The following is a 23,695-nucleotide window of genomic DNA, read 5'->3' as shown; positions in this document are numbered from 1 at the left end:
CCCCGGGTAAACGGTGCACAAGGCAAGGCTGCTGAGGGTTTAGTGACAGGAAAGGCAGGGAACCACCTCGGGTCTCGCTGAGCAGTCTGCCCGGGAACAGGGGCAGTGTGTGCGGGAGCACAGCATCATGGTCGGCCATTCAGGCCTCGGCCTCACCGGGGCCGGTGGCTGGCGCCAGCGCACTCTCCCACCCCCATGCCTGCGGACCTCCGAGGCAGCAGCTGGAGGAGTGAGCGGGATGCAGGCCCTGGGGGTACCAACGTTTAACTCGGGGTCCCCAAAGGGGGACCCAGGACAATACCGCCGCCCCCCCCCACCATGTGCCCAGTAACTTCCGGTTGCTCGCCTCTGGCAGAGGAGCAGTCGCAGGCAGCGGGCAGATGAGTCACCACCCCTGACGGCCGGAGCCAGGCCCTGCCCGCCGGCTGAGGGGTGCCAGCTTGTGCTCTCCTGCATGGCACACCACTTCAGCTGTGGCTTCCACGGCTGCCTCGCCGCAGAGGGTGAGCTCAGCAAGGCCAGCAGCATCCCATCCAAACCATTACTTGACATGTATTTGCTGAACGAAAGGCCCCTTTCCTCCCCCTCAGGAATTCCAGGGAGCTGAGAGGGGGGTTCACCACAGCCCCCCAAAACTGGGCCTGAACAGCCTTGTAGAGTTGAGGCTTCACTTACGTGCCATGTAACAGTGGATCAAAAGGGGGGTGCTGGGCGCCATACACGTGCTGGATGCTATTTAAAAAGAAAAGGAAAACCATCAGCTTCCCTGCGGCTTCCCCAAGGGCCCGCCCCCGACTCAGGGAGACGGCCAGCTCCTGGAACCCACAGGTCTGAGGGAGCGGCTCTCCATCACCTGACGCAGGTCACCCTGACGCCCCCCCGAAGGCATGAATGGGCCACACAAGCTCACAGCCCACAAACAAGCACAGCATTCAGCCCTCCCTGCCAACGGGCCTCAGCGCAGAAGCCAGAAGCCACAGCCCTAACGGCGTCACACAAGCCCTGGGCGCCGACCGGCGACAGGGCTGCTGGGAGCTGGCAGTACTCAGGCCAGCAAAGTTCCTGGCAGCCTCTGCTCCAGACCGCATGTCACAGGCAGGACTAAGACCTGACCATGAAATGCCAGGCTCATCTGGTACCACTCCTATTAAATAGATTTATTTTATAATAAGACTTGTTATAAAAGTCATATGCTCATCAGGGTAAATTTGGAAAGCAGGTGACAATAAAATAACCCGTGTGGCAGATGACCCCTTTGGTCAGCTCAGCAACCCCCTACACCCCTTCCTGCCGGGGACTTCCAGCCAGGGGTGGCCATGTGACATAAATGCAGGCTCTCCCTCGCCGAACATGGCACCATGTAGCCAGCACACGCTGGCCCTCGGTTTTGCCCCCTATTCCTGCCTGGGACACAGATGTGAGGCCTAGGGGTTCCTCAGCCATCTTGCCACGGTGAGAAATAAACAGGAGGAATAGAGCCACCCACGGTGGGTGGCAGGGCAAGAGGGGAAGAGTGCGGGGCTCCGGCCCCAGACCAGGGCCAGTCCGCCCAGGACCTCCTCCTCAGACCTCCATCTGCATGAAGTGAACGCCGGTCAGTGTAAGGCACAGACGCGCTCACAGGTGCAGTCTGCATGGAAGGGCAGCCGCTGGGACACTGACGCAGTGCCTCGGCAGGGGGTAAGATAATCACAGACGTAGATGTGTTGGGTATGCAGGTGACTATTTTAATTCATTAAAACAGAATGAAATCCGACCTTCCGTACTCAGCAATATATGACGACTATTGCCCCGTATCATTACTACTCTTCAAGGTACTTCAGCACTTATTTACTTTATATGTACTGCCTGATACATACAAAAACATATGCAGCATATAGAAATTTAAAATCATAGCAACAAAAGGGCACACGGGGTTTCCCTATGCATTTCTCTGCAACTCCTTGCAAATCTATCTTTGCTTCTGAATTACTGAAGTCTTTAAAAACCATCATAATAGAATGAGCACCAGTGAACTCATCGCTGACCGTGCCACCTCCCTGGACAGTGTCACCTCTCGCTTCACACTGTGCCACCGTATGGCTGCACCGTAATTTATTGAACCAATGTTGACTGTGGGACATTCAACATGCTTAAAACTGTTTGTGATTACAAAAACAGCAATAAACCGTCTCTGGGGACAGATACCTGCCCACAACTAGGAGAACTTCATGAGGATAGGTTCCCAGAAATGGAGTGCCGGGGACACAAAGGACGCGTTTATAGGGCTGTTGGCACACATGGCCACAGACGGAGCACTCCCATTCCCAGCAGCCACGTGGGCAGGCCGTAAGTCATCGCTAACCTGATGGGCGAAAAGTGGTGCGTCTCCTCGGTTACCAGGAAGGCCGAACATCCTTTAAACACTTCTGTTCGTTTGCGATACTGCTTTTGTAAACTGCCCGTTTAGGCCCTTTGGCCATTTTTCTAAGGGGCTGCTCACCCTTTTCTTACTGATTCGTAAAAACCTCCTTGTAAATAGAGGACCCCTTGGTCATTCAGGTGGTGTGGTCGGTAGAATAATGGCCCCTCAAAGATGTCACATCCTCATCCCAGAACCTGTGAATGTCACCTCCCATGGCAAAGGGGGCTTTGGGCTTTGTCAACGTGCTTCAGGACATAACCTTGGGGTGCACCCTGGGTCATCCACGTGGGCCCCATCTAACCAGAGGCCCCAGGAGTGGAGAACTTTCCAGGCTGTGGTCAGGGGAGCCTTGCCCATGGAGCGTGCTTGGCGCCGTGCTCCACGCTGGCTCTGGAGACGGAGAAATGGGGCCACGAGCCCAGGACTGTGGGGAGCCGCCAGCAGCCGGAAAGGTAAGGAAACCAAGGGACAGACAGCTGAACGCGCCTGCCCAGCTAGCAGGTTACACAGCCAGCTCCATGGCACACAGAACATAAGGAATACCCACCAACCTCGCAGCGAGTCAGTTCCACGAAGCCTAACATTCTGCCTCCCGATCTAATTCCCTTCCTGCCTCCTCACAGGTAACCACCAACCTGAACTGGACACTTACAATTCCCATGAAAGTGTTTATATTTTTACTGAAAACTCCTGCATCTCTAGGCAACATGTGATATTATTCTGTACATCTGTAAAGTCTGTATTGGTAATATCATATATACCAATATATATACCCCGGTATATAGATCATATATACCAGGGGTGCCAAAAAAACGTATACAAGTGGACACTTTGGTCAGCGTTGCTCAAGCAGTAGTTCGCTGTAATCAGAAGTGTCGGGACGCTGTTGGTAACCACTTTGAGCAGCTCTTGTAATTCCAGAAGTCAAACATGACTTGTATTCATCTTTTGTTATCGGTACATATTGAGTATTACAATTTTAGTAGTTTTTTCCTTCCTTAAAATGTGTATACATGTTTTTGGCACCCTCTGTAAATACCTTTTTGCAACTTTACTTTCTCTTGAGACTGTTTTTTATGTGCCAGTGTTAGCACACATAGCTCCAGCTTTGTTGTCCTGTGGTTTCATTTAATGTGTGACGGGGGGGTGTTAAGCAGTAAACCTACTTTTCAAAAGCATTTTTCATGGAAACACAATACAGGCGGAGGCAGAGCTGTTCTGGAGAAGCGAGGACGCAGCAGACACAGGAGAAGCCCACCCACTCACTCCTACAGAATCTGAGAAGAATGAAACTCCGAGGAACCACAGCAGGAGGCAAGGGGAAATCACTGAAAACCACTGGTCTGGTTACTTCTTCAAAATATACGGCCTTAGAAAAACGGTAGAGAAAAATTAAAAAAAAACCCAAAGATGGTCCTTTGAAAAGATGAACAAAGTAGAGAAATCCTTAGCTAGACTAAGAGGAAAAGATAAGATTCAAAGTACTAACATCAGAAATGAAGGAGAGGACATTACTATCGACCTGACAGAAATAAAAAGGACTGTAAAAGAGAATATTATGAAATTACACAGCAACAAATTAAGTAACGTAGATGAATGGACAGGTTCCCAGAAAAACAACTGAAATTTACCAAAGGAGAAAAAGAAAACCTGAATAGACACATAACATGTAAAGAGACTGGATTAGTCATTAAAACACCACCTACAGAAAGCCCAGGTCCAAACACTTTCACTGGTCAATTCCACTAAATGTATAAAGAAGAATTAATACAAATTCTTCAGAAATTCTCCCAAAATCTAGAAGCAGAAGGAACACTTCCCAACTCATTCTGTGTGGCCAGTATTACCCTGATACCAAAACCAAACAAAGCAATCACAAGAAAACTATACACCAGTATCTCTAATAGATATACATGCAAAAATTCCCAACAAAATACAAGCACACCAAATTCAACAACGTAAAAAATATTATATATGATAAAGGGGGATTTATCCAAGGAATGCAAAGCTAGTGTAACAACCATAATTCAATTAATATAGTATACCACATTAATAGAAAAAAGGACAAAAAAACACATGATCATCTCGGTAGTCACAGAAGAAAAAGCATCTGAAAAAAGTCAACACCCACCCCTTCGTGATACAAAGGCTCACCAAACCAGGAATAAAGGGACTGTCCCCATCCTGACAAAGAACATTCATAAGAGCCCACAGCTAACACTGCATTTGATGGTGAAAGCCTCCATGTTTCCCCCTAAGAGCAGGAACAAGACAGGGTGTCCACTCTCACCACTTCCCTCAGCACTGGCTGCTGGGCTGGGCCTGCCCAGGGCAATCAGGCAGAAAGAAGAAATGAAATCAAAGGCCCCCAGATTGGAAAGGAGGACGTAAAACTAACAAGATGACACGATCTTGTCGATAGAAAATCTTAAGAAATCCACTAAAAATAGGATCAGAACTTAAAAACAAATTCAGCAAGGTTTCAAGATACAAGGTGAATATACAAAAAGTAATTATATTTCTGTATACTGTCAATGAACCCAAAAATGAAATTAAAAAAAATTATAATAGCATCAAAAAGAATGGAACATTTAGGAATAGATTTAACAAAAGGTGTGTAAAACCTATGCTCTGAAAACTAAAATATATTGTTTAAATTAAAAAAGACCTAAATCAATAAAAAGACACCCACATTCATGTATCAGAAGACTAAATATTGTTAAGACGGCAATGCTCCCCAAATTCAACATAAATTCAATGCAATCTCGATCAAAATCCCAGCTAGCTTCTCTGCAGAAACTAACAAGCTGATCCAGAAATTTTTATGGAAACTCAAGGGATCTAGCATAACCAAAACAACCTTCAAAAAGAACAAAATTGGAGGACTCACACTTCCAGATTTCAGAACTTCCTAAAGGATTCAGTAGTAAGTCAGGATGATACTGGCATAGGATATGCATAGAGATCAGTGGAAGAGACTCGAAAGTCCACAGGTAAAGCCGCACATCTACAGTTGACTGATTCTTTTCCAGTGTGCCAAGGCCCTTTCATGGGGACAGAACTGTCTTTCAACAAATGTGCTGGGACAACTAGCTATCCACATACAAAAGAATCAAGTCGCACACTAGACTCTCAACCTAGACAAGTTAACTCAAAATCAAAGACTTTAATGTAAGAGCTAAAACTATAAAACTCTTAGCAGAAAACACAGGAGTAAATCTTTAAGAACTCAGATTAGGCAATGGTTTCTTAGAATGACACCAAAAGTAATCATAGCAACAAAAAGATAAACTGGACATTGTCAAAATGTAAACCCTTGGTGCTTCAAAGGACACATCAAGAAGGTAGAAAGGCGACCCACAGAATAGGAGAAATTTCTTGCAAGCCACGTATCTGATAAGGGATTGCATCTAGAATATGTAAAGAACTCTTAAAATCAATAATGAAAAGATAAACTAATTTAAAAATGAACACAGAATTTGAACAGATATTTCTCCAAAGAAGATATACAAGTGGCCAAGCAACACATGAAAAGATGTTCAACATCTAGCCGTTAAAGAAATGAAACCACAGTGAGGTACCACTTCACACACACACTAGTGGCTAAAATTTAAAAAAACAGACAATAGCAAGTGCTGGTGAGAATATGGGGAAAATGGAACTCTTACATACTGTGCTGGTGGGAATGAAAAATGGTGTAGCCACTTCAGAAAACAGTGTGACAATTTCCCAAACAATTAAATATAGTTACCATATGACCCAGTAATTCCATTCCGTCAGTGCATGCCCAAGAAATGAAAACACATGTCCACACAAAAACCTGTACAGGAACGTTCCCAGAGGCATTACTCATAATAGTCAAAAAGTAGAAACAACCCAGCTGGCCATCACCAGACGGACGGATAAAGAGACAGTGGTCCACCCATACAATGGACTGTTATTCGGCTATGAAATGAAGTGCTGAGGCGCGCTACAATACGGAAGAGCCTTGAAAACACTCTGCTATGTACAAGAAGCCAGCCACAAAAAAACACCCATTGCATGATTTCATTCACACAGAATGTCTAGAATGGACAAGTCTGTAGACAGAAAGTAGATGAGTGGTTGCCTGGAGTCGCGGTGGGAAGCTGGGGGGTGGCAGCTGAAGAGTACAGGGTTTCTTTTCGAGGTGATAAACATGTTCCAGAATTGACCGTGACGAGGGGTACACAACTCTGAATACACTGATAAACCACTTAAGTTTACACTTTAAGTGAATGGTGCTGTATGTGAATTTAAATGGGTGGATTATATACATGTGAATCTCAACAGATGTCACTTTCTTAAAGATCCTATAGCTCCCACCTGCTCCTCCTGGGCCCTCTCCTGGAACCCAGTCATCATGCTTTTGGGGAAGCCCGTGCAGCCTGCGGAGAGCCCACCAATAAGCAGTGCAACTGCCAGCACAAATTCAGGTCCCCGCTGACGGCCGGCATCGGCCTTCTTCCGATTTCAGGCCCAGCCTGGCACAGTGTTAAGCAAGCAACTGCTCAGTCCTTAGCTTCCTCGTCCCGGAAACGGGAACGAGAATGAATGGAGCTAACCATGCATGGCAGCCGCTGAATCCTGCAAAGGGATCTACAAGCAGCATTTACCAATACGAGCAACCTGCCTGAACATTTGCATTCTCCCATTATGTCTCAATATATTTGCATAGCTCGAAGCCTGTCGGCAGTTGAACTGCCGGCTACATTTGCATGTCATTTTCACAGAAGTCTTGCAGCATTATCGCAAGCTGCAAGTCCCTTCCCTCCCAGCATAGCAGCAAACTCATTAATTCTTCATGGGCACACCACTTGTGTTTATTGAGCACAAAATGCTCCAACAAAGTTCAAGCTCAGACTAAAAGGAACCTCATTTTATCTCATTAAAATTGCATTTTTATTTGGTCTTGCATAGCTAAAAAGAAAAACAGGCTCCAACCGAAGCCATTAAAAAAAAATAATAAGTGGCAACTAACATACTACCTCATTTCAGATAATGAAAACTTTCTTTTAAAAATATATTAACCAATAAACTCTTCTATAAATTATACTGCTTTAAAACACTACACTAATTCACTGTTTTAAAGAGAACCCGTGATTCCTTATGAAAAGCAGACACACATGAAATAATTCCACTTCTAAGTATGGACCCTAAGTTTATACACCCTTGCACAAGTATGCAGGGAGACAGGGTCAGCAACGTTTGTAAATTTTTTTTTTTAAATTGTTTTTTTAAGAAAAATCTAGATATCCTTTGTCAACTGAATAATGAATAAACATACCGGAATACATATATAATAATGGAACAGTAACCACAAAAACCATGAATGAGCTACAGCTACAAGAATTAAGATAGGTAAATGTCATAACCTGACAGTGAAAAGTAAGTTGAATATACACAGTATGACATCATTTATACAAGTTTTTAAAATGGAAAATGATAGTATATGTCGTTTTTGGATACATACACGAAGGTCAGAAATCCTGCTGCACGGGTGGCCATGAAAACACAAATGTGGAACAGAGATCATCTGGGAGACATGGGGCAGTCAGGAGCTGGGTCCAGGAAAAGAACACGACAGCCTCAACTGTGTGTGTGCAACAGCTCATTCCGTATGCTGGATGGAGGGCACGTGTCTGCTATGTTCGTTTATTAATCTGCTCAGTCATGTGCCACATGACGACATTTCTATCAACAATGGACCGCATACCGTGGGTCCCATAGATTATACTGGAGCTGAAAAACTCCTGTCACCTAGTGAGGTCACAGTGACGTAGCACAACACATGACTCACATGTGTGTGTAAAACGCTGGTATAAACAAACCCACTGCACTGACTGCCAGTTGTCTAAAAGTACAGCACATCAATTGTGTACGGCACATAATACTTGATAACAAACGACTGTCACTGGTTTATGTATTTACTACACTAGACTTTTATGGTTACTTTAGAGTGTACTATTTCTACTTATAAAAAAATTTGCTGTAGGGGGCCGGCCGAGTGGCTCAGTTGGTTAGGAGTTGGCTTAAGAGTGTGAGCTCTGAGCAACAGGGCTGCCAGTTTTATTCCCACGTGGGCCAGTGACGCTGCGCCCAAGCTGAGCTGCCACTGAGCTGCCAACAGGTGGTAGGATGGCTCGGCTGGTTTAACAACAAGATTGCCTGTTCAATGGTGGGCTACGCACACCTGCAACTAAGACTGAACTCGGCACCTTGAGCTGAGCTGCCGCCCGGATGGCTCAGTGGATGGAGCGTGCGCTCTTAACAACAAGGCTGCCGAGTTCGACTTCCACGTGGGATGGTGGCTACACCCACCCGCAACTAAGACTGAACACAGCACCTTGAGCTTAAGAGGCCGCGAGCTGCCGACAGGAAGCCAGATGGCAAGTCATGCCTTCCACAACAAAGACTGAAGAACAGCAACTTGTCTGTTCCCCTCCCCCAATTCCCCAATAAAATCTTTAAAAAAAAAAAAAGTCTGCTGTACACAGTGGCCGTGTCATCCGGCAGCAGCCTCATCCATCCGTGTTTACGTGTCTCTTGAGGGCACCATTTCCTCTTGTGCTTGAGCCAATCTTGTGCTGTTTTGTGCAGTAACGTGCCGTACAGGCTGGCAGCTTGGAGCACTGGGTGTGCAGCGGGCTGGACCATTCAGGTGCGTGTAAGCGTGTTCTCGTTTTGTAAACAGGCTGCTCTCTGGCTCTGTGAGGTGAGGTGTTTGTGCACTAGACGCAAACACAGCTACCAGAGAAGTGTCTCCTTCGCCCCAGAAGGGTCAGAAAATGGAGTGTCCCACATTTCTAATAACTCTAAGTCTCCCTGCCCCACCCCCATTCTTTTTACATTGTACACAGAACCCTTTCAAAAAGCTCAACATCCTTAGCCATCAGAGAAATGCAAATTAAAATCACAATGAGACACCACTTCACACCCAGTAGGATGGCATAAATGAAAAAGATACTGTGAGTGTGGACAAGAAGGCAGCGAAACAAACCCTCCTACACTGCTGATGGGAACGAGAAACCATACAGACGCTTTGGAACACAGTGTGACAGGTCCTCCAAAGGTCCAACAGTTGCCACATGACCCAGCCATTCCACTCCCAGGTAGATGCCCAAGAGAAATGAAAACATACCTACGCAAAAAGCTTGTACAGTATGATTCATAACAGCCAAAATGTGGAAACAGTCCGAACGTCCATCAACTGATGAATGGATACATCAGACGTGAGCCTTGCATACAGTGGAATATCACTAGGTCATAAAAAGAAACAGAGTGCTGACACACACTCCAACACAATGGACCACGAAAACATCACGCTACGTGACACAAGCCTGTCATAAAGGACCAGATGCTATATGATTCCATGTACATGAAATGTCCAGAATAGGCAAATCTATACAAACAAAAAGGAGGTTAGTGATGCAGGGGGCAGGGAGCACAGCTAATGAACACGGCGTTGCTCTCGGTGGTGATGAAAATGTCCTAAAATTGACTGTAGTGGTGGTTACAATTCTGAATATACTAAAACATTGAATTGTGCACTTTAAATGGATGAAACGCATGGTATATAAATGATATCTACAATACATAAAGATGTGAAAAGAGGGCCGGCAGAGTGGCACATTGGTTAAGAGCTGGCTTGGGACGCCAGCTCTGAGCAGCAGGGCCCTAGTTTGGATCCCACATGAGGGCTAGTGATGCTGCGCCCTCTACAGCTAAGATGGTGAACAACAGCTCGACCTGGAACTGGGCTGCCGTGAGTCGCCGGCGATGGCGTAGGCTGCAGTGGGGCTGGCCAGCAGCCAGCATGAGCCACCGTGAGTGGCCGTCCAACGGCCAGTGACCGATCTGCCTCACCCAGGAATAGCACAATAATAATACCAACATGGGCCAGTGAAGCGACGTCCTCCACAACTAGACTGAAGAACAAAAGGACAGCAACTTGTCTGTTCTCCTTCCCCCGATTCCCCAACGCTGTTCCCCTCCCCCAATTCTCCAATAAAATCTTTAAAAAAAAAAAAAGATGTGAAAAGGAAGAAAGGATTCAGGAAGGGAGGAGGGAGGAAAGGACCAGAAGACCCCCTGCATGACCCAGGTACCCAGGAAGGTGGGTGTGCCCTGGGAGGTGGGCTCGATAAGCACCAAGTGCCCGGATGACCATGTCACCCAACAAACCCTTAAACAGGCCCGGGTCCACTCAGATCAATAAAAATCGGTAATGCTATTGTCACAGAACAAAACATTTCTACACGCTTCATGTGAAAATGACAGACACTGTATCACCCCGCCCCAAACTAAGACAATGAAACTTAAGAAAGAAGGGTTAATTTGTTACCAGCAGGCAACAGTGAGCAGTATTAGCTGTTTTCTCTGGGTATGATTTGTATACATCCTGATGACCATACAACTGAGGGGCTGGGAAGGACTCTCAGAAGGAAGAACAAATGATGCAGAGAACTAATGAAGCATCTAGGTTCCAACCTTGTGACAGCAGAGGCTTTCACCTAAGTGAGAGGGTGGCGTCCAGACAAAGGGACAGCACAGGACAGGCCAGGGAGGGGCAGGCGGAGAGATGCCCCAGGATGGCGCTGTGAAGGGGACCCCCACTAGAAGTATCTCCCCCATCACTAAAATGCCCCCACTGGTCAGGGAAAGGAGAACGAGAAAGGATGGGGTAAAGCTAAGGGTTAATGTCGCCCCTGGCGGGCGGTCACAGACGAGGACAGGCAGGAGACAGTGGTCAGATGGGACAATGGGCCCTGACATCAATGCCATCTCTTCAGGACTCTGTCCAGGCTGCCTTCACAGCACAGGTCAAGAAAGTTTTTAGAAAACTCATGATCGGAGGCTGTCTGAGGGCCTGCCTCTGGACAGCCACGCTCTGCAGCCTGGTCTCCACCTGGAGAGCGCCACGAAACAGCGATGCCTTACTCATCAGACGACCCTGTCATGATGCTCTTCATTCAAGTCATTCAACAAACCAGCTGAGCGCCTGCTCCAAGCCAGGCCCAACACTGGTGCTGGAAAGACAGCAGGGAGCGAGTGAGCGCCTGCCCGGGCTGCTCCCGCGATGGCGGGTAAACATCAGGGCACGGGAAGCGCTGAGGTGGGAGAAGAAAGGTGGGAACCAGGTAAAGTGACGGCAGACATCAGGAAGGAAGGAGTCGTCAAGATCCAGCGTCGCAGGGCCTCTGGGTCTTGACAGTAAGGTGAGCCTCTCCTGTGCCTCCTGGAGAATTTCTTTCTGGTTTGAACTTGGACCCCTACACCGAGGTGCCAGCTTTGAAACAAAACTGACTGGACAAGACCAGCTTTCTTTTTCTAAGTTAAGGTTAAATAGCTGTGGATGCAAATAGCAATGAGTGAAGCAGGAAGACTGAGAGGAAATAAAAGAATGGAAAAGAAAGAAATCCAGCTGCCATGTCCTAAGCATCATAAAACACATGAAAACCGCTGTGACCACATTTACGAGGAAATGCTCCCCTGTATTTCGGATCTACGGAACACGCAGGCAAATCGTGTGCTGAGCTTCCGTTCATAGCTCACCGACCTCTCTTCTCGGAGCACAGTCACCACTCAATGTCCCTCTGGGTTCCACAGTGATTTCCAAAACACGAACTGAATTGGCGGCTGATTTACCATGAGGCTCCCTCTCACACCCAGCGAGGCTCCCCAGATTTATAAAACATGTGCAGAAGAAGTAAGTTTTCCAAGGACATTGGCTTTAGAGGGCTTTGGAGGAAAATGTATGAAACACATTATTACAACAGTAAACAATTCCATCGTCCCCTCCGCCCACAGCAGAATCTGAAACTCGCATCTGCCCCACGCAGTCAACTGCAGAAACACGTGGCCCCACAGGCCCCACACCACTCCACCTGGCAGTCATGCTTATCCTGTCCTGCAAGCACTCAACAAGCCAGTGTCCCCACCGGGCCACCAGCTCCCTGCATAAGGGACGAGGCTTTGTCTCCTGTCACATCCCTTGTGGTCCCCAGAACCCAGTGAAGACTCAGGCAATTACTGAGCAAAAAGCAAGTTGCTTCACGGACATGTCTTGATGCATACCTCAGAAATCAGCATCTTTACAATAAATTCCTCACGCAAAAAAGCCATGGATATACAGAGAACAGACTGGTGGGTGCCAGAAGTGGGGGGAACGCGAAATAGGTGAGGGGGTCAAAAGGTACAAACTTCTGGTTATAAACAAACACGTCCTGAGGTGTGATGTGCAGCATGGCGACTACAGTTAATGACGCTGTGTTACATATTTCAAAGTTGCTTAGAGAGTCAATCTGAAAAGTTCTCATCACAAGAAAAAAAAATTGTAACTGTGTGAGGTGACGACGTTAAGTGGACTCACTGTGGTGATCATTTCACAAAACTATACAAATATCGAATCACTATGTTGTACGCCTAAAACTAATATAACGTTGTGTGTCCATTACATCACAATTTGAAAAGCAATGTGTTTATTATAGAAAACTTATAAAGTATGAACAAGGAAAAGGAACCCTTTTGAAATTAACACGGAGAAGTACAATTCGCCAGCCGGGCAGCCAGGCATGACAAGTCCCATGTCCTCACCTCTCTCTTCCTTGTGGCTTCTCCGGACTTCACCTCTGGACTCACCGCACTGAGCCCGTCTCCCTCCCTCACCCTCTCACCCCGTTTCTGCCAGCCTGCACCTCAGGCCCTTCTGTGGTTCCTGCCTCCCTCCCCAAAGCCAGTCCTCAATCCCGCCCCCTCCCCACTTTGGGGAAGCCATGCTCTCTCCTGACTACTGACCATCTCTGGGTAAACGATTTTCAAACAGCTGCCTCTGGCACCACTGCCAGCTCTCGGCCACACACGCGCCACGTACACTACCGAGTCCGTCCCAAAAGCCAGCTCTGCCCCAAATGCCATGCCTCACACCTACTTTCACTGTCCCGCCCCTGGACAGCAATATCACCACCGTCACCCAGGAACAAAACAATGGGCTCGCCCTGCCTCGTGCCGCTCCCTTACACCCTCTTCCAGGCCCTCCTGGCCCTCCCTGGGCCCACCTGCTGTCCACACCTCCAGGACCAGAGCTCCATTCCTCCCCGCCAACCATGTCATCCACTCCTTCTGTGACTTGATCTCCAAGAACACAAGGCAACCCTTGCCCCCTCCCTGACGCTCACCACCCACATTCAACCCAACTCCACGTCCTCCAGGACCCCAAAACCTCTCATACATCTACGCCCTCCTCTCTGTCGCCGTCCCCAAGGGAGAGCTGCAGCAGCCTGCCCAGCTGCCCCTACAGCTAGTTCCCAGCTCAAGTCTGCAAGGTCTGCCTGCTGCCCTTGGGGAACTGGAACCTTTCAGGTGCTTTGCCCTCCCTTCCCCTCACACCCAGCACCCCAGGCTGGGCCGGCACACTCCCCATCGCAGCGGCCCACAGCCCTCTCCATCCGACCATCCTTCTCCCCTTGGTCAGATCCCTGTAGGTAGGGCTCTTCTCTCTCTTGTCCACCTTTTCCTCATCTAGGCCTTCCTTCAAGCCACCCTGACTGCCCAGAAGGCCCAGCCCCAGCCCGTCTACACACCCAAATAAGTGTCTAAAGGAATGGACGGTCTGAAGTCACCCTAGCCCTCTGTTGGAATCTCCCACCCCAGCCCACGCTGCCAGAGGCCTCTCCTCATCCCCCCTCTGACAGCACATCTCAAGCCATGCGGTGGGGTTCCTGGCTGCTTCTGTCTCCCCAATACCAGGCAGGCCTCTCCCTGCAGGGATCACAGCCCATTCACTTTTGCACACCCAGGGCCTGGAATGCACACAGAAGGCACCCCATCAATGCCCGCTACGTTTAAGGCTCTCTTCCTTACCACGCAAATACCGGAATGATTAAGCCTTTTAAACCTGAAGGAGTGAAGTTCCAATGATCAAAGCAGCTCTCTCAGGACTCACGACAACACAACAAGATCCGCCCTCTAAAGAGCTCCCGCGGCGCCTCTGCTTGACCCGTCCTGTCAGAGCTACTCAAAATCACGATGTTTTGTGAAATCACATTTGGCTGGGACAGTAAATGCCACGATGGCTTTAGGGACTGGTTCTGGAACAGAACATTAACGCAAGATAGAGGATAATTCTAAAGAGAAAACAAAATGGGTCCAGAGCCCACATGTCTCTCTAAGCCGTTCGGTGAACCGTCCCTCCCTGTCTAACCCACAGCACGACCAACCTGGGAACTGTCACGGCAGAGGCAGGCTTATTTCCGAGACAGAAGAGGTGGCGTTCTGTGCTCCCCCCCATAAAACCGGTCCCAAAGCCCTAGGAGGGCCGGGAGGGGAAACAGCCTCACCAGACGATAAACCCCATAAAGCTGCAGCTCATCTTCTCCCACCTGTTCTTCCTCCCAGACGCCGTCTGAGCTGAAAGCAGCATGGCCAGCCCCCTGCCCCCGTTTTCTTTCCCACCCAACAGTGCAACGCACAGTCCCACCAACTGGCCGGCCTCAGCACCTGCACACATGCTCACGGGAAAACAAGAGAGGCAGGCACGCTGAGTACTCCCTACGGGACTGCCACCAGCCTCCAAGGTCCGTGGTGACGCCGACGGACTGGTCCCCTTTCCAAGGCCCTGTCCTCTGCCCCGTGCCTCCACGCGTGCTGTGCCCACACCCTCGGACAGTCTGTCACCAGGCGGAGGCCAAGATCAGGAGCTCACCCAGAGAACAGGGATCAAATATCGTGTGTCTCTCCAGATGTAAGCGTCACAACCAGCAAGCCTCGTTTGTGAGTTCAGTAGAAATGCTTATGGAAAGAAAGCTCATTTCAAACCCTGCAGCAAGATGTCTGAGGAAACAGGTGGACAACCGCTATGTGGCACATTTAAGGTTGTATCAAGGAGGTCCAGCTCCCAGCAGCACGGCCAAGCTCAAGTGCGCAGTCTGTGTGAGAAGGAAGATGGCAGATAATGGCCACGCCAGCCCGGGCAGTGTGCACAACAGGGCCAGTACTGTTTCCTGGAAGGGCCGGTGAACTCCAGATCCTGGGGGCCCCAGGATGAGCAAGAACACGCAGGAAGGGGCCCACGGGGATACGGGCCCAGAAAGGTCCGGGCAGTGCAGCCAGAACGGGCTGTGGCCTGAACAGGCGCCTGAGGTCCAAGCCGGCCCACTCTGCGGAGCTGCGGGGGCCCTGGGCAAAGCCTCAGCCTCCCGACTGCTGTGTGTGCAGACAGACGCACAACGTGAAGGTCTGCCACCGTGCCTGGCGCGCGCCCCCTGCATGCCCGATCAGTGACAGGACCACGTGTTCAGTCCTCATTCCCAAGGGGGCACCAGGGGCTTCCAGGGCGGTTCAAGCCGACTAAACTCACTGAGGTTACATGCGCCTTTTCACCCTGGGCACTCGAGCTGAAATTTTCATGTAAATCCCCAGAAAACAGGAACAGCACCTCAGAATGGGGGAACAAAAAGACTGGGGATACTCAAAACGAAAGTTCCCCATGGCGCAGGGCCCCATCAACAGGAAGAAGCCAGACTGCCCGCTCCCTTTGGGACCCCTGACCCCGCCTTTCGCCTGCGAAGGGGAACATCAGGGTGAACATAAAAGAAGCTGCTCATCTCACCCCTAAGGAGCCCCCAGAGATGCGGGAGTTGAGGCGCAAAGGAAGCATGTCCCCAGCTCCCAGCCGGAGGAGCCCGGGTCGGGCCGCAGGTTGAGTCAAGACCCCTGGGGCAGGCCCACTTCTGCCACCGGCTGCAGTCTCAGACCCGTCTGCACAACGGGGACCAGCAGTGCCCCAGGCTGTGAGGACCAAGGGGCTGTTGCGTGTGACGCGCCCAGCACAAGGGACGCAGTAAGCGCTCACTGGTATGCGGGTCACTGCAGGCCCGTGCCATCTCCCTTCTGCCCTGCCCTGCCCTGCCCTGGGACAATCATTCACAGCAGCTCTCCCTGGGCTCCTCAGGGAAAGAACCAGGCCGTCAGCCAGCCTCCCGGGGCCCAGCACAATGGCACGGCCCACGCCCAGCAGTCCGCAGGGACCCGAGGGCCTGCAGGGGCCAGTCCTCAGGAGGCCTGGTGGACTGAGGAGCCAACGAGCTGACGAGTGGCCAGCAGAGGACGAAGCCTACTGGAGTGGGCGAGGAGGGAGCGGAGGTCGCCCACTGGCCCCTCACTGTGCCACCACCCTTGTCCGAGCCACACTCAGGCCAGGCCACCAGGGCAGTTTGGAGAACAGAAAGCCAGAGAAGTGGGCTCTCAACACATGCTCTACTCACTTCCATCTGTGACCTTGATGTTGCCTTCACGGGCAAGGAAGTGGATACTTCCTCCTGTTCTTATTTTTAAAATTTAAAAAAAAAAATCCAAAATCATCAGGAATTTATTTTTCAAAAATCATTTTCGTCCTCACTTAAAATTCACCCAAAAGAGTCTAGATTTGCTACATTAGACAAATATGTAGGAGGGGGACACGATCCACATAAAATTTATTTTCAAACTGTTTCCAGACAAAATAAAAGGCACTGAATAACATAAAAATGTGGCCACGGAAAAACAAACAAGCACAAAGAACCATGAATACAGCAAAAACCCACCCACTGGTGCTTCCAAGCTACAGTATGGCCATCTCCACTCCCAGACGGCGACCAGAGAAACCCAGCCCCAGAAAACACGCCAGCACAGGCAGGGCACAGACTCCCCGGCTCCACAGAAAAATGGAAACAAAGAGGCACTCAGTCCAAAGAGCCGCTTCAAAAACACAAGCAAGGAAACAAACAGGTTTATAAAAACGCAAAAGAGAGATCGTGGGGCAGCAGCTCAGAGCTTCTGAGAAAAGAGGCAGAGGCTCCTCGTGGTGCCTGGGACCCAGCGCAGGGGGCAGGGGACGCAGGAAGGATCCTCCCAGCTTAGTCCCAGTCCCTTGGGACTAAATGCACTTTGCAGAGGTTACCGGTGAGGGGCCAGCCCACCCACGAAGTACCCCATCCACGTTCAAATGCAGGGCTGTGCAGGGCTACCTGCCACCCCTCTCCATCCAACATGCCGCAGGCACGCTTCCCTGACCCTCCTCTTCTGCGGCTGCTGGGTCAAATGACTACAAACTCAGTGGCACATCTATTAAAGTTCCGGTCAGAGGTCTGAGCTGGGTCTCCTAGCGTCCAGGTGTCAGCCAGCTCCCTTCATCTTGGGATGCAATTCTGGGAGCATCCGTTTCCTGCTTGTTCAGGTTTTGGCAGAATTCAGTCTCTTGCGGGTGTAGGCCCGAGGTCCCCACTGGCTGGACGCAGGAGGCCGGTCCCAGCTTCTAGAGGCCACAGCAGCCCCTGGCTGACAGCCCTTCCTCCATCGTCAGAACCAACAAGCACAGACCAGATGGCTCCCATGACGACTCCCTCTGACCACTTCTAAGAGCTCCTGCGACTCCACTGGCTCCAGCAGACGACCCAAGGACAACCTGCCATCTCAAGGTCAGCGGATTAACAACCTTAATTCCTCTTTGCCATGTAACGTGACGTTTCCCAGGTTCCAGGGATGAGGACGTGGACATCTCCAGGCGGCTGTTATTCTGCCTACCACACCACACCCCTCAGGCCGGAACCCTGGTGATCCCCTCACCCCACAACATCCAGCCCATCAGTGAATCCTGCACGTTCCTCCTCCACAGGCCCTGAACCTGTCCCCTCCTGTCCGACCCCACCGCCGCTGCCCTCATATTCCCCGTCCAGGGCCCACTTCCTCTGTCGCCTTCTTCCAGGAGGATGAATAGGACCGTGGTGCCACCCTTCCGTGCCTTCCCATGGCTCGTAGGACCCCAAATCTCCTCCACAGCCCTCACAGCCCTGGGTGCTGGGTGCTCCCGACCTTCATCTCACACACCGCCTCATGGCTCCCCGCCCCCAGGGCCACTGGTCTCCCAGCAGGGTGTGTCCCCTGCCAGGAGAAAGGGCACTATTTACATATCTATGTGCTTACTGTCTCCTCAGCCTTGGTCTCTGAAAGCCACAGCTCAGCATGGCCCCTGGCACCAGGAAGGTGCTCCTAAGTAGTGTCTGAATGAATGAATTACCCCCAACAACTGCTCTCCTTCCGATGAGGAGTGATGGTGGCCTGCTGAGCTGACAGTCTCATTGGCTCAGAGACTCCTCATTGCTCTGACAGCTATAAGCTGAAAGCTGTCACAACCACGCCACCGTGGGCTGCCTTCTACGCCAGCTCTACCCCAGGCACCCACAGCCTTGCCACATTCCATTTGGGCCTTTCTTGCCACCATCCCACTTACAAATGTCAATGCTCACTGCCTCAGCTGCCAGCATACCCTCCGTCAGCAGAGCACACTGCCAGGCAGCGCTAACATAGCAGGAACGGGACCCACTGAAAGGCTGTCTGTTCTCACACCCAGTGTGCTAGGATTTTGTCTTGGCATTTCAAGTGAAGTGTGGCAAGAACGCCAACTGCACTGCAGAAGCCACAGCCCCTGGGGGGCCGAGCCAGTGGGTGGCTCAAGAAAGAACAGGCCCCAGAGACTTGGACAGATGCTGACCCTTTTCTGATTCTTATCCCCCACCTGCTGATTCTTATCAAGCCCGCCATCCTATCGTCTCTCACCTGAATGTCACAACAGCCTCCTAACTGGCCTCCCTGCCTCTGCCCTCTCAGCCCCCAACTGCCTTCAACACAGCAGCCCAGGTAATCCTGCCACACCCAAGGCAGGTCACACCACTCCTCTGCCAAGAAGCCTCCCAGGGGCCCCTTCACTCAGGATAAAAGACTGAAAGTCCATGTCTTCACTGTGACCGCGAGGCCCACCCCCGGGCCCGGGGCCCCAGACGCTCTCCCTCTCCCTCGGCTCTCATGACCCCTTTGCTCTTCTCCTCAAACACACCATCTCCGCTCCCAAACCGGCGCCTCTGCACTGGCTAGTCCTCTGCCTGGACCACTCGCCCCCATCACTCAGGGGGGCCTGTTCCCTCACCTCCTGCAAATCTTGCTCAAATGTCACCTCCTCCGTGAGGGTCCCCGGCCACTCGATCACCATGAAACCCTCCCATGCACCTGCTTCCAAGTGCGCAGTTCCCTGCTTCGTCCTGAGAGCAGTTGTCACCTTCTAACAGCTCACGCTCTGCTTCGCTCAGGTATTCTCTACCGCGAGCTCTGTGCGAGCGCAGATCTGGGTCTGCGTCCTCCACTGATCCGTCTCCAGCACCTGCAACTGTTACCGGCACACGGTATGGGTTATGAACATTTACAGAACGAACAAATTATCCAACTCTCCAAATGTCCAAGAGGCCTTCTTCTCTCATTCTCATCAGAAAGAATCAGATGAGGCCAAACAAACGTCCTCCTGCAGGTCACAGCCACTTCCGTCTAATGCAGCTCCCTCCAGTTACACATGCAGGAATTGACAGCGCCAGGAGCAACACGACCCAGTGACAGAGGCTAAAACCCAGACCACGGACTCCCATCAGAGGTCTTTCCACACATCCTGCCTTGTCCATAGAAGAAATGTCTAAGAAAGCACCAGGCACACACACAACCTAAGAGCCGTGGTGTGCAGAGGACAGGGGTCTACACGCAAGACCACCTCTCAGGCAGCGTGAGACCTTGGCCAAGTGACTTATTCCGTCTAGGTTAATCTGGAAGATAGTTTTGATCAAGCACCATTTATCAGCACTAACAATGCAAAGATGAGGAAGGCACATGCCCTGAACTTGGCAGAGCTCACCGTCTAGTAAAGGAACGCAGCAAAAACCAACGAACTTAAGTCTGGTGCAAAAAAGGGCACGTTAGTCCAGACTGCATGAAAACAGGCAAGGCTTTGCAAGGAAGTGCGAGGGAGGTGAATTTTAAAAATTCAAATAGTAATAATGACCAGGCATAAAGGAGGCTCTGAGAGCAAGCAACTGACAGAAGCATCCTACAGCATGCCCACCAAGAAACCTGCAAGTCCATCGGCACCACTCAGGGTGAAGTTCAAGCACGGGGGGTGGGAGATACGGCTGAAGAACTACGCCGGGGTCAGGCCTTAGGCATCACACCAGAACACCTCCGCTTCTCAGCACGGTGTTTCGGGGCTCTTAAACCAGGGCTGTCTCAGTGAGCATCACGTGGAAGACAGAGCACGTGTTTTGTGAATTCTAAAATGCTGGGGAGACTGTACACTGTACAGCATCAAGAATAGCTGTAAGTGCTCAGTGACCACCAGCCATGAGTGGCACAAGGAAGTACCATGTGGGAATTATCATTAAGGAATTACTGATTATTAAAGGTTGCCTACATAAAAAACCCTTAAGTTATGTGCTTTGTGGTAGGTGCATTCCTCCTCCTCTGAGTTCCTCTGGGTTGAGGTCCACACTCAAAAAAACAGTCGAACAATCATGGGAAGAACTGAAAGCACTGGAAAAGCCCAAGTCTGGCCAGGACCCTGACAGCACTGCCCTTGTGCAGGTCAAGACTGGGTACAAGGCGAGTGGTCGCCATGGTCTCCCAGTAGGAGAAAGCACAGACCTTTGCAGCTCCTCCTGTCACCTGAAACAGCGGCACTGCCAGCGGCAAGGCCACAGGAGGCAGGCGGCACACAGCAGCTGTGCAGGCCTCTCTGGCGGGCCTGCTCTCCGCACGGACGGCCTCTAACAGTTCTCCAAGACTCCACCGCCACTCCGCAACTGGAACACGGGAGCTGCGCTCAGAAACTCCGAAGACACAGCACCACACCAAAATCAAAGGAAAAAGCAAGTCTCACAGGAGAAAGTGGACGGCTGTACTAGTTTCCTGTGTTTGTGACAACGCTCTCACCGCTCCGGAGGCTAGAAGCTCAAAATGAAGCCATCGGCAAGGCCGCGCTCCCTCTGGAGTGTCCAGAGGAGCACCCTTCCTCGCTTCTCCGGCTTCCACTGGTTTCCAGGATCCCTTGGCTGATAGACAAACCGCCCCCATCTCCGCCTCCCTCTTCACATGCCATCCTCCCTACGTCTGTCCCTCCTCTTCTAAGGACCCCCCGTCACTGGACTAGGGCTCACTCTAAAACTGTACGACCTAATTTTAACTTGGTTACATTTGCAAAGACCCTATTTCCAAATAAAGTCATATTCACAGGTTCCAGATAGACGTGAAATTTGGGGGCACATTATTGAACCCAAACCAAGGGCAAATTACCAAGAGACACAGTCATCAATCCAAAGGTTTATTCACCATTATAACTTCATACAGGAGCTCAAATATCCTTGTATCTCGGTTGGTTGTTAAGAATTAGCTTATTTAGACTGAGGAGGAACCAAATCCCAAGGTCTAAAACCAACATGCAGAAGTTCTACTCCCACGTGGCTCCTTTTCTCCGGAGTCCATGTCTGGAGCGAGGGTCCCTGGCACTACGAGGGGCACGCCTATGCGCCGCCATTCCAGAGTTTTCACATCGTCTTGGACGTTGGTTTTGGTGAAAGTTTTTGTTCTTCAATCAAACTCAATCCTATAGAGTAAAATAGGGTCTTCGGCCACTTTTGGTGACCGTCCCCCACCCCCACCCCCAAAATCGCTGCGTCTGCGCTGCCCGTAACTCCCTCCCGCTAACTCCCAGGTCTCGCTTCTGGCGGGACACAGTGAATCCCAGTGTCTACAGTTCTACCCCTCAAACAACGGTGTGTGTCACGCAACTCGCATGAGGAAGCCGTGCTTTGTGAATGATTCTACAAAGGGTTATTTTAATACTGTAATTCGCAATTTTCAGTATCTCGGGCTTCGGTTTCCAAACCGAACAAATGGTGTTTAGAAATCCTGAAGTTTATCTTCTAATCTATTTTCACCAAGAGCTGCCGGCCAGAGCTCAGGGACACGCCAACCAGGCGAGGACTTTGGAGCCGTACAGCTTCCAGGGTGCACCCAGGTCACCGCAGTCACTTAAATTTCTCTTTTTTTTTTTTTTTAACTTTTTGCTTCCTGCTGCTGACTCAAGACAGGGGCTGGTTTTGAGGCCAAAAGCGGGAACATGGAAATTCGCCGGGAGCCTCACTGCCCCTTCCTCGCTCGAAGCACACGCAGCAGCCCCCGCAAGAGGGACAAGGCCAGTCAAGCGGGTCAGAGCCGCCGCGCCCCGCGCGGACGCCCATCTCGCCGGCAGGCACGGCCTGTCGCGGCCCGTGTCCGGACTCCACCGAGCTCTTCGCACCACGACCCGAGTCGCGGCCTGGCAGCTTCCCCAGGGAGCCCGGGGGTTCGCGGAAGGCAGCCCGCCAGGCTCGGGACAGACCTGCCGGCGGCTTCCCCGCCTCCTTTCCAGCCTCGCTCCTACGTGAAGCCACTGCCGTCTCCCAGACCTCACGCTCCCACCCCCGGGCGGGCGCCTCAGCGCCCAGGCCACCCCACCCCAGGCCGGGGCTCGACCCGCAGCCCAGCAGGCCGCCGCGCCCCCCCTGACCCCTGACCCCTGACCCCGACCCTGTCCTCCCCGTCACACCCACCTGCCCGGGACCTTGCTGGTGCTGCGCTTCCAGAACTGCTTCCTGGCCCCGTCGCTGGCCATGGCCGCTCTTCATCCCTCAGACCTGCGGCCCCGACACCCCGAGCGCTGCTGGCCCGCCCCGGCGGCCCTTCGCTGTACCCCGGGTGGCCCCTCCGCCGTCCCGGGACTCCCGAGCTCAGAGCCGAGAGGCTCTTCCGCCTCCCTCCGGAAGTTGTGTCTCCGCGCACTCGGAAGTCCCGCCTCCGTCCCAGGAGCGCGTGACGCACGGAGCGGGGCGCCCGACGACATTAAAGGGCGACGCCAAGAGGCGTCGCGGGGGAAATGCGGCGGCCTGGGTCTGGCCCCGGGTCCCCTTAAGGGCGAAGCCGCAGATCAATAAGGACGTCACAAGGAGTTCAGTTATGTTATTATGTTTTATTTCTTAAGGCAGTGGATGTATTCAGTTTTTGTTATATTCTTTATGATTTTTTGCACTTATAAATTGTTTCATAGCACATTAAAATATAATTATGGAGCTCTTCTAGGCTATGCACTGAGCTACTTGACACTCTTTTTGGAAAAGACAAATATAAGGGATGCATGGACAATATTCATGGAGAGGCTTAGAGTCAGAACGACTGATAAGCTTTGTGACTATTGTTTAAGGTTGAGTAGGTGTGACCAGGCAAAAATGCAAGAAGTCATTCCAGGCAAAGGAAAGTCATTGCTGAAGCAAGGAGACGAGAAAACCAGAGTGCTGGATGACACGTTAGTATTTAGTAAGGCTAGATTTGTGCTGTAGGGTTCGCAGGAAACAAGGAGAGACATATCTGCATGCAGGTGGCTTACAGGGG

The 23,695-nt window shown here is 51.0% G+C and overlaps 1 protein-coding gene across 3 annotated transcripts in view; it reads right to left on the bottom strand.

Annotated features, from left to right (window-relative positions):
- TBC1D22A (TBC1 domain family member 22A) overlaps positions 1–23,087 on the bottom strand; it is a 285,991-nt gene extending 262,904 nt beyond the window's left edge. For 2 of the 3 annotated variants that reach the window (XM_019651703.1, XM_019651701.1), the window contains exons 1-2: positions 22,861–23,072; positions 676–732 (exon numbers count right to left, since the gene is read on the bottom strand). In XM_019651703.1, coding sequence (XP_019507248.1) covers positions 676–732; positions 22,861–22,922 — 119 coding nt within the window. In that variant the 5' untranslated portion in view covers positions 22,923–23,072. Of the gene's footprint in view, positions 1–675; positions 733–22,860 lie in introns of all 3 variants that reach the window. The other variant, XM_019651702.1, reaches the window with a different exon arrangement.
- Between the last annotated feature and the right edge of the window lie 608 nt (positions 23,088–23,695).

The sequence above is a fragment of the Hipposideros armiger genome, unplaced genomic scaffold (assembly GCF_001890085.2).
Source record: "Hipposideros armiger isolate ML-2016 unplaced genomic scaffold, ASM189008v1 scaffold_164, whole genome shotgun sequence".
In the NCBI taxonomy this organism is placed as follows: domain Eukaryota; kingdom Metazoa; phylum Chordata; class Mammalia; order Chiroptera; family Hipposideridae; genus Hipposideros; species Hipposideros armiger.
This window is presented reverse-complemented; position numbering and strand designations above follow the sequence as displayed.